The sequence below is a fragment of the Hyla sarda genome, chromosome 6 (assembly GCF_029499605.1).
Source record: "Hyla sarda isolate aHylSar1 chromosome 6, aHylSar1.hap1, whole genome shotgun sequence".
Lineage (NCBI taxonomy): Eukaryota > Metazoa > Chordata > Amphibia > Anura > Hylidae > Hyla > Hyla sarda.
The window spans coordinates 305615453-305627060 of NC_079194.1; the positions used below are offsets into that span (position 1 = coordinate 305615453).

The window sequence follows — 11608 nt, forward strand, 5'->3', positions numbered from 1 at the left end:
TATATCATGTGATCGGGGGGGGGCACTTACTTTACAGTGGGGATGATGAGGCTCCTCCCAGTACATATCATGTGATCGGGGGGGCACTTACTTTACAGTAGGGATGATGAGGCTCCTCCCAGCACATATCATGTGATCATGAGGGGGGGGGGCACTTACTTTACAGTAGAGATGATGAGGCTCCTCCCAGCACATATCATGTGATCATGAGGGGGGGGCACTTACTTTACAGTGGGGATGATGAGGCTCCGCCCAGTACATATCATGTGATCATGAGGGGGGGGGGCACTTACTTTTCCTCTTTGTTTTCCAGTGTTCCGGTCTGGGGGCCTCATTCTGCTACTTGTTGTCCTATCTGGTGGGGCGGCCGGTGGTCTACAAGTATCTGACAGAGAAGGCGGTGAAGTGGTCGCAGCAGGTAAATAAAACCGCAACGGATTCACGAAAAACTGTAACGACCCCTCAGCTGTGAGAAGTATTCACATCCATCATGTCTGGCCGCTCACTGTACTCCTAGTTACGGTTATGGCGCCCCCCGGTGTTAGACCCCTTGCAGCTCCATAAACCGCGTTCACACTGAATAATTCTCCGCTTAGAAATAATTAACCCCTGCTTTGCCATTGACTTCAATGTATTTCACTCTGCGGAAATCCCGTTACACTAGAACAAAGAACATGTCCAGAAGTCAATGGTAAAAAAAACCATTCCGCTTGAAATCGTTTCCGCACAAAATAAATAAAAAGGGAAATTCTGATTGGTTGTAGTGCAACAAAAAAACAGTTTCCTCCTATATTCTGCGCGGAAAATCTGTGCGTAATTCCACACGAAAAAAAAACGTAAATTCCGCTGCAAATTTTTACGCGATGATTCCTCAGTGTGAACGCCTCCTGCGCCAGACTAATCCCAGTACAGAGATGAAGGTGTAATGTGATCGTCTTAGTGTCGCGTCCCTCGTAATCCGCCGCAGAGAGATCTGTAACGTGATCGCCGCTCCACAGGATGTTTCTTCTTTCACTGATTTGTGTTTTTACATCTTCAGGTCGAGCGACATCGGGATCATCTGATCAATTACATCATCTTCCTGCGGATAACGCCGTTCCTGCCAAACTGGTTCATCAACATCACGTCCCCCGTCATCAACGTCCCCCTCAAAGTGTTCTTCCTGGGAACGTTTATAGGTGAGGACCGCAGAATAGTGAGCGCAGCTCTGGAGTATAATACAGGATATAACTCAGGATCAGTACAGGATAAGTAATGTAATGTATGTACACAGTGACCTCACCAGCAGAATAGTGAGCGCAGCTCTGGAGTATAATACAGGATATAACTCAGGATCAGTACAGGATAAGTAATGTAATGTATGTACACAGTGACCTCACCAGCAGAATAGTGAGTACAGCTCTGGGGTATAATACAGGATATAACTCAGGATCAGTACAGGATAAGTAATGTAATGTATGTACACAGTGACCTCACCAGCAGAATAGTGAGTACAGCTCTGGAGTATAATACAGGATATAACTCAGGATCAGTACAGGATAAGTAATGTAATGTATGTACACAGTGACCTCACCAGCAGAATAGTGAGTACAGCTCTGGGGTATAATACAGGATATAACTCAGGATCAGTACAGGATAAGTAATGTAATGTATGTACACAGTGACCCCACCAGCAGAATAGTGAGTACAGCTCTGGGGTATAATACAGGATATAACTCAGGATCAGTACAGGATAAGTAATGTAATGTATGTACACAGTGACCTCACCAGCAGAATAGTGAGTACAGCTCTGGGGTATAATACAGGATATAACTCAGGATCAGTACAGGATAAGTAATGTAATGTATGTACACAGTGACCTCACCAGCAGAATAGTGAGTACAGCTCTGGAGTATAATACAGGATATAACTCAGGATCAGTACAGGATAAGTAATGTATGTACACAGTGAACTCACCAGCAGAATAGTGAGTACAGCTCTGGAGTATAATACAGGATATAACTCAGGATCAGTACAGGATAAGTAATGTAATGTATGTACACAGTGACCTCACCAGCAGAATAGTGAGCGCAGCTCTGGAGTATAATACAGGATATAACTCAGGATCAGTACAGGATAAGTAATGTAATGTATGTACACAGTGACCTCACCAGCAGAATAGTGAGTACAGCTCTGGGGTATAATACAGGATATAACTCAGGATCAGTACAGGATAAGTAATGTAATGTATGTACACAGTGACCTCACCAGCAGAATAGTGAGTACAGCTCTGGAGTATAATACAGGATATAACTCAGGATCAGTACAGGATAAGTAATGTAATGTATGTACACAGTGACCTCACCAGCAGAATAGTGAGTACAGCTCTGGGGTATAATACAGGATATAACTCAGGATCAGTACAGGATAAGTAATGTAATGTATGTACACAGTGACCCCACCAGCAGAATAGTGAGTACAGCTCTGGGGTATAATACAGGATATAACTCAGGATCAGTACAGGATAAGTAATGTAATGTATGTACACAGTGACCTCACCAGCAGAATAGTGAGTACAGCTCTGGGGTATAATACAGGATATAACTCAGGATCAGTACAGGATAAGTAATGTAATGTATGTACACAGTGACCTCACCAGCAGAATAGTGAGTACAGCTCTGGAGTATAATACAGGATATAACTCAGGATCAGTACAGGATAAGTAATGTAATGTATGTACACAGTGACCTCACCAGCAGAATAGTGAGTGCAGCTCTGGAGTATAATACAGGATATAACTCAGGATCAGTACAGGATAAGTAATGTAATGTATGTACACAGTGACCCCACCAGCAGAATAGTGAGTACAGCTCTGGGGTATAATACAGGATATAACTCAGGATCAGTACAGGATAAGTAATGTAATGTATGTACACAGTGACCTCACCAGCAGAATAGTGAGTACAGCTCTGGAGTATAATACAGGATATAACTCAGGATCAGTACAGGATAAGTAATGTAATGTATGTACACAGTGATCTCACCAGCAGAATAGTGAGTACAGCTCTGGGGTATAATACAGGATATAACTCAGGATCAGTACAGGATAAGTAATGTAATGTATGTATACAGTGACCTCACCAGCAGAATAGTGAGTGCAGCTCTGGAGTATAATACAGGATATAACTCAGGATCAGTACAGGATAAGTAATGTATGTACACAGTGATCTCACCAGCAGAATAGTGAGTACAGCTCTGGATGTTAGGATCAGTGAGTTGTTTTGCTGAACCTAAAGGGGTCCTCCAGTGGAAAACAAATTTTTTTTTTTTTTAATTACTTCTATTAAAAAAATCTTTATCCTTCCAGTACTTATCAGCTGCTGTATGCTCCACAGGAAGTTGTGTAGTTCTTTCCAGTCTGACCACAGTGCTCTCTGCTGACACCTCTGTCCATGTCAGGAACTGTCCAGAGCAGGAACAAATCCCCATAGCAAACCTCTCCTGCTCTGGACAGTTCCAGATACGGACAGAGGTGTCAGCAGAGAGCACTGTGGTCAGACAGGAAAGAACTACACAACTTCCTCTGGAGCATACAGCAGCTGATAAGTACTGGAAGGACTTGTTTACCTTTATGGCACCAGTTGGTTGGATAAATAGTTTTCCACCGGAGTACCCCTTTAATGATGATTTTCTGCTCCGGATCCTTCTGGTAATTGATCGTATACCTCAGCAGTTTTGCGCTGTTCTGACGTCCTGTAATCCTTAGCTCCGCCTCTTTCTCTTTCAGGGGTGGCTCCTCCATCGTTTGTCGCCATTAAAGCGGGCACGACGCTCTACCAGCTCACCACAGCGGGGGAGGCGGTGTCCTGGAACTCGGTCTTCGTCCTCATGGTCCTCGCCGTCCTCTCCATCCTTCCCGCCATTTTCCAAAACAAACTGAAAAAGAAATTCGAGTGATTTCACGTTTTCCGCTCGCGTCTCCGGATGCGTTATGGATTTTATGGAGTTAAAGACTTCTGGACCTTTCCAATCGGAGGACTTATTTTATTTAGAACTTTTTACGTCTCCCCCCATGTCTGAGCCTCAGCGAGGGGGGGGGGGGGGGGCGACTAGAACTTCAATAATATTCTGATTTTTACAACAGCTAAAGTGTTAATACTTGATGATTTAACCAGCCGGGGGCCGCACCGGGGCCCCTCACCCATAACTGATGCTACAGCGGACGATGGGAGGGGAGACCTGCGCTAAACCGGAACCCCCCAACGCTCCTCCACACCGGCCTCTAACTGAGCTCTTAAAGGGGTACTCCACTCCCCAACGATCTGAGCATTTTAGTTCCGAACACTAGGTGTGGGCTTCATGGGGTTGCCCCGCCCCCTTGTGATGTCACACCCCCTCCCATAGACTTGCATTGAGGGGGCGGGGTGTGACATCACAAGGGGGGTGGGGGAACCCCCGAAGCCTACACCTAGCATTCAGAACTAATTGTTCAGATCGTTGGGGAGTGGAGTACCCCTTTAAGCCAAATACTTCCTTGTATGCTATGACTGAACAGAGTATAATATCTCATAGGGCAGTGTTCTCCAATCTGTCTCAGAACTACAACTCCCAGCATGCCTGAACCTCTTTCGCCCGTCTGGTAATGTTGGGAGGTGTCGTTGTGTAACAGCTCGAAAGATGTCTGTCTGGGAATGCTGGGAGTTGTAGTTTTAGCAACATAAATTAGATCTGTCAAGGCCTGCTGGGAGTTGTAGTTAAATACCAGCAGATGAGGGGCATGCTGGAAGTTGTAGTTAAATATCAGCAGATGAGGGGCATGCTGGGAGTTGTAGTTAAATACCAGCAGATGAGGGGCATGCTGGGAGTTGTAGTTAAATAGCAGCAGATGAGGGGCATGCTGGAAGTTGTAGTTTAATGCCAGTAGATGAGGGGCATGCTGGGAGTTGTAGTTTAATGCCAGCAGATGAGGGGCATGCTGGGAGTTGTAGTTAAATATCAGCAGATGAGGGGCATGCTGGGAGTTGTAGTTAAATACCAGCAGATGAGGGGCATGCTGGGAGTTGTAGTTAAATATCAGCAGATGAGGGTCATGCTGGGAGTTGTAGTTTAATGCCAGCAGATGAGGGGCATACTGGGAGTTGTAGTTTAATGCCAGCAGATGAGGGGCATGCTGGGAGTTGTAGTTAAATACCAGCAGATGAGGGGCATGCTGGGAGTTGTAGTTAAATATCAGCAGATGAGGGTCATGCTGGGAGTTGTAGTTAAATAGCAGCAGATGAGGGGCATGCTGGGAGTTGTAGTTTAATGCCAGCAGATGAGGGGCATGCTGGGAGTTGTAGTTTAATGCCAGCAGATGAGGGGCATGCTGGGAGTTGTAGTCCTGCCACAAGTTGGAGTTCGCTGCCATAGGACACTACCGGTTCCTAACAGTCCTAGATGCTTATGATTTCCTATATAAGGTTAACAAGATGGCGCCAAATCCTCAGCTAAAGGTCAGTGACCCCTCCCGACTTTCTCCAGCCCCTCAGCGCAGTGCTGCCCCCTAGTGGAAGTCGTATCGTGCAGAATATTGGGGACAGGTTCACTTTAAGACCCCTCCATATGCGGTTTTGTAAATCTAGTCACTGCCGGACCTGTATCCCCTCTTTGCTGTGAATGTGAGGCTGTGCCCCCCCCCCCCTGGGGGTCCGGCGATGTTTTCGGTTCATCAGTGTTCAGTCCCCGATCTCCCCCATACTGTCTGGTTTTAACCCCTTCTTTTCTGTACATGATTGATAAATGCGATAAACATTGAAACGCCTCATCAGAAGCCTCTGTGTCCTTTAACCCACAACTTTAACTTTATTATAGGTCATTGTCCTGCATCAGTCTTTCCCATTCAGTGTGCCTCCAGCTGTTACAAAACTACAACTCCCAGCATGCACTCCCCATTCCCATATGAACTAGCACATGTATTCTGCAGAGGGACCCTTGTCCGACCTTCTCTCCTCTGACATCCAGAGTCAACAGAGAGTTGAGAGGCCATCGTACACAGTGTTTGCCAATCAGTGTGCCTCCAGCTGTTGCAAAACTACAACTCCCAGCATGCCTGGACAGCCGAAGGCTGTCCAGGCATGCTGGGAGTTGTAGTTTTGCAACAGCAGACAGCCTGGATGGGAAACATTGCGCTGCATAGTCCTGCACTGGGTGGCCTAAGACACTGGTCTCTAGCAGTGGGGGAACAACAACTCCCAGCAAGTCCAGACATCCATGCTGAGAGTTGTAGTTTTGCTATAGCTTTTAGATGCGCTGGTTGAAGACCTTGCATCGGCTGATCTGCGCCAGAACCCCCCACCCCATTTATACTGTATACAAATTCTGACACCTGATTGGCCCAGAGGCATCACATGACCCCCCTCTGCGATTTGTATGCGTATGTTGCTACTCGGCGCGGCCGCCGTGGTTTCCGGACACCTGTTCTCCATTGGTTGAATTGACGTCGTTTTAGTTTGTCGAGCAAGGAAGATGGCGACCTGGATAACGAATTCCTCCGTCTCTGACCTCCATGTTTAATGAAGATTTTCATTTATTTTATTTTATTTTTTTCTCCGTATCCGAAGAGGAAATGAAGAAACGTGAGGTGAATCTGAGCGAGTCGGCGGCAGACGGCGCAGGAAATCATGGCAGACGCTGATCTGGATCTCATTTCCGCCTGTGATATTAAAGGACGCTGTTTCTTAAAGGGCCGGTATCCTGTCCTCCACATCATTGTGTCATAAAAAGTTCAACAACTTCCCGATAGACGTTATGTAATTATTCTTCGCCGATTTGATGATCCCTTCTCGCGGTCAGTAATTTGGAACTTTTTTTTTGTCAGATGCCGACGGGTCCAAAATGGCTTAACGACCTTAAGTAAAAGTGTAAAACATTTTGCAAGATTTGTTTAGTTTTTAAATTATAGGCCTAAGGGTGCGTTCAAATGGAGTAAATGGAGAGTAATTCACGCTGAATTTTTTTTTTTCGCGCGGACATGGGGGAGAAAAAAGTAAAGGGTTTTTCAGCAATTTCCGCGCAAATTCCTCGCAAATTGCCCGCAAAAATGATGTCGGGCGGAATTTTTTTTTACCATTGACTTCAATTGATTTATGCTAGCGGATTCCGCTTGAAGAATGAACATGTTCTTTCTTCAAGCGGAACGAAATTCAGCGTCGGAATTCTGCTAGCAGTGCAAACACGCCAGAAGAAATAACATTAAAGTCAATGGTCAGAGGCGATGAGCATTAATTTGGAGCGGAGAATTCAAGAGGAAATACTCGAGTAAATTCCTCTTAAATTACTCCGTGTGAACGCACCCTAATAAGGAAAACAACTGCTGAGGTTTTGTTACAATTGTATCCAGTCTAGACAATGCTCTGTGAGCTAAATATCCTGGACTCCAGACTGATACATTGTACATAGCTCGTCCTGCTCTCAGCTGAGAAGTGATACAATTGTATCCAGTCTAGACAATGCTCTGTAAGCTAAACATCCTGGACCCCAGACTGATACATTGTACATAGCTAGTCCTGCTCTCAGCTGAGAAGTGATACAATTGTATCCAGTCTAGACAATGCTCTGTGAGCTAAACATCCTGGACCCCAGACTGATACATTGTACATAGCTAGTCCTGCTCTCAGCTGAGAAGTGATACAATTGTATCCAGTCTAGACAATGCTCTGTGAGCTAAACATCCTGGACTCCAGACTGATACATTGTACATAGCTAGTCCTGCTCTCAGCTGAGAAGTGATACAATTGTATCCAGTCTAGACAATGCTCTGTGAGCTAAACATCCTGGACCCCAGACTGATACATTGTACATAGCTCGTCCTGCTCTCAGCTGAGAAGTATATACAATTGTATCCAGTCTAGACAATACTCTGTGAGCTAAACATCCTGGACTCCAGACTGATACATTGTACATAGCTAGTCCTGCTGTCAGCTGAAAAGTATATACAATTGTATCCAGTCTAGACAATGCTCTGTGAGCTAAACATCCTGGACTCCAGACTGATACAATGTAACAAACTCTCAGGATAGGATTATGTTATTACCTACCATGAAACAAAAGTTTTGTAGTTTTATCCTGTAAAGATCAGGGCTGGAGTGTTGGCTTCTGGATGTAAGGAGGGATGTGCCCATTCACAGACAGCAAGCAGAGATAGTGAAACACATTAGGGGATTGATCATTGCTCATGTATCTATATTACTTTGTCATCTTTTTTAGGCCTTTGGGTCTTGCTCACTAATTTGAGCCGGAGACAATTTTAGGTTTATTTATAATTAGCAAATTAACCCCTTAAGGACTCCGCCCATTTTCACCTTAAAGGGGTACTCCACTGCTCAATGTTAGAAACAAAGTGTTCCGAAAACTGGAGCTGGCAGCTTGTGACGTCATAGCCCCTTCATGATGAATGTCCCGCCCCCTCAAAGTAAGTCTATGGGAGGGGGCGTGACGGCTGTCACGCCACCTCCCATAGGCTTGCATTGAGGGGGCGGGGCTATGATGTCACAAGCTCCTGGCTCCAGCGTTCGGAACAGTTTGTTCCAAATGCTGAGCAGCGGAATACCCCTTTTAAGGACTCAAAACAATCTTCGTTTTTTCTTCCTCACCTCCTAAAAATCATTATGCGTTCAATTTTGCACCTACAGACCCATATAAGCTTTTTTTTTTGCGTCACAAATTGTACTTTGTAATGACATCACTTATTTTATAACAATCTGCGGCGAAACAAAAAAAAAAATATTTGTGGGGTAAAAAAAATAACGCCATTTTGCTAATTTTTAGTCTTCTGTTTCTACGCAGTGGACTTTTCGGTAAATATGACACCTTTATATTTATTCTGTAGGTCCATACAATTACAAGGATACCCAATTTATATAGGTTTTATCTTATTACTATAAAAATTATAGCTACATGCACCAAAATTAATACGCACCAATATTAAAAATTGTCATCTTCTGACCCCCTATAACTTATTTTTCCGCGTATGGGGCTGTATTAGGGATTATGTTTTGCGCTGTGGTCTGTAGCTTTTATCGGTACCATTTTTGTTTTGAAGGGACTTTTTGATCACTTTAAAATATTATGGTATATGAAGTGACCAAAAATTCACAATTTTGGACATTGGTATTTTTTTTTTACGTCATCGGTTTATTTTTTAATAGTTTGGACATTTATACACGTGGCGGTACCACACATGATTTATTTTTTTTTATTACATTTTATTTTAAAAATAGGAAAGGGGAGCGATTCAAACTTATTAGGGGAAGGGGGGCTTATTCACATGTGTTTTTTTTTTTTTTTTTTAGCACTTTTTACTTGCTGACCAGGACATTGCGATCCTGTCGTGATAGTCCTGATCAGCTCCGTTCAGCTGCCGGGACAGTTTTACTATCACTTTAGACGCCGCGAACAACTTTCATGCCGGCATTAGCTGTGGGTCCTGGCTGCCTGTAGCAACTGGGACCCTCGGGGTTTAACTTCTTCTCCGCTCGAGAGAATAGTTTAAACCCGTTAGTGCATGATCTCCACTAAACATGTGACCCGGACACTACAAGGCAACATAAGATTGGAAACATTACGCCAATTTCATTGTACATGGCACAACAATGTGATCACTTGGATGTAGAAGGGGAAAGAGTGCAAACCATAAGTTCTCCCTAAGGGTCTATTCACACGTACAGGATTCTGGGCAGATTTGATGCGCAGGATTTTCTGCTGCAGATTTCAATGTAAAGTGAACACAGCTTGAAATCCTGCGCATCAAATTTGCACAGAATACTGTACGTGTGAATAGACCCAAAAAAGTCTATTAGAAAGATTGAGAACAGCAGCAGTCTGTGGGGGAGGGAAGGGGGGGCTCAACAGATGGGCCTGAGCAGCAGTCTGTGCGGGAGGGAAGGGGGGGATCAACAGATGGGCCTGAGCAGCAGTCTGTGCGGGAGGGAAGGGTGGGGGGGGGAAATCAACAAATCAATAGATGGGCCTGAGCAGCAGTCTATGCGGGAGGGAAGGGGTGGATGAACAGATGGGCCTGAGCAGCAGTCTGTGCGGGAGGGAAGGGATCAACAGATGGGCCTGAGCAGCAGTCTGTGCGGGAGGGAAGGGGTGGATGAACAGATGGGCCTGAGCAGCAGTCTGTGCGGGAGGGAAGGGGGGGGGAACCTACAGATGGGCCTGAGCAGCAGTCTGTGCAGGAGGAAAGGGGGGAAAATCAACAGATGGACCTGAGCAGCAGTCTGTGTGGGAGGGAAGGGGTGGATGAACAGATGGGCCTGAGCAGCAGTCTGTGCGTGAGGGAAGGGGGGATGAACAGATGAGCCTGAGGGGTGGATGAACAAATGGGCCTGAGCAGCAGTCTGTGCGGGAGGGAAGGGAGGAATTTAACAGATGGGCCTGAGCAGCAGGAGGGAAGGGGGGGAGGAACAGATGGGCCTGAGCAGCAGGAGGGAAGGGGGATTGACAGATTGGCCTGAGCAGCAGCGCGTGAGGGAAGGGGGGGGGGGATGAACAGATGAGCCTGAGCAGCAGTCTGTGCGGGAGGGAAGGGGGGGGGGAATCAACAGATGGGCCTGAGCAGCAGTCTGTGCGGGAGGGAAGGGGGGAAATCAACAGATGGACCTGAGCAGCAGTCTTCGGGAGGGAAGGGGGATTGACAGATGTGTATGAGCAGCAGTCTATGCGGGAGGGAAGGGGGGGGAATGAACAGATGGGCCTGAGCAGCAGTCTGTGCAGGGGGAAAGGGGGGGAGGAACAGATGGGCCTGAGCAGCAGGAGGGAAGGGGGATTGACAGATGGGCCTGAGCAGCAGTCTGTTTGGGAGGGAAGGGGGGAGGATGAACAGATGGGCCTGAGCAGCAGTCTGTGCGGGAGTGAAGGGGGATTGACAGATGGGCCTGAGCAGCAGTCTGTGTGCAGGAAGGTGGAAGGATCAATAGATGTGCCTGAGCAGCAGTCTGTGCGGGAATGGAAAGGGATTGCCAGTCTTTATAGGAGGCCTGAACAGCAGTCTGTGTGGGGGATTATTAGCAGCAGTCTAAGAGGGGTAACGAGCAGCAGTGTGTATGAGAGGGGTAACGAGCAGCAGTGTGTATGAGAGGGGTAACGAGCAGCAGTGTGTATGGGAGGGGTAACGAGCAGCAGTGTGTATGAGAGGGCAACGAGCAGCAGTGTGTATGAGAGGGGTAAAGAGCAGCAGTGTGTATGAGAGGGGTAACGAGCAGCAGTGTGTATGAGAGGGGTAAAGAGCAGCAGTGTGTATGAGAGGGGTAACGAGCAGCAGTGTGTATGAGAGGGGTAACGAGCAGCAGTGTGTATGGGAGGGGTAACGAGCAGCAGTCTGTATGGGAGGGCTAACGAGCAGCAGTCTGTATGGGAGGGCAACGAGCAGCAGTCTGTATGGGAGGGCAACGAGCAGCAGTCTGTATGGGAGGGCAACGAGCAGCAGTCTGTATGGGAGGGCAACGAGCAGCAGTCTGTATGGGAGGGCAACGAGCAGCAGTCTGTATGGGAGGGCAACGAGCAGCAGTCTGTATGGGAGGGCAACGAGCAGCAGTCTGTATGGGAGGGCAACGAGCAGCAGTCTGTATGGGAGGGCAACGAGCAGCAG

At 46.6% G+C, this 11608-nt stretch overlaps 1 protein-coding gene across 1 annotated transcript in view; it reads left to right on the top strand.

Moving 5' to 3' along the window:
- TMEM41B (transmembrane protein 41B) overlaps positions 1–5358 on the top strand; it is a 190174-nt gene extending 184816 nt beyond the window's left edge. Inside the window, exons 6-8 of the mRNA XM_056528007.1 lie at positions 314–418; positions 1040–1178; positions 3767–5358. Of these exons, the coding sequence (XP_056383982.1) occupies positions 314–418; positions 1040–1178; positions 3767–3936 (414 nt within the window). The 3' untranslated portion in view covers positions 3937–5358. The remainder of the gene's footprint in view (positions 1–313; positions 419–1039; positions 1179–3766) is intronic.
- The last annotated feature ends 6250 nt before the right edge of the window (positions 5359–11608 follow it).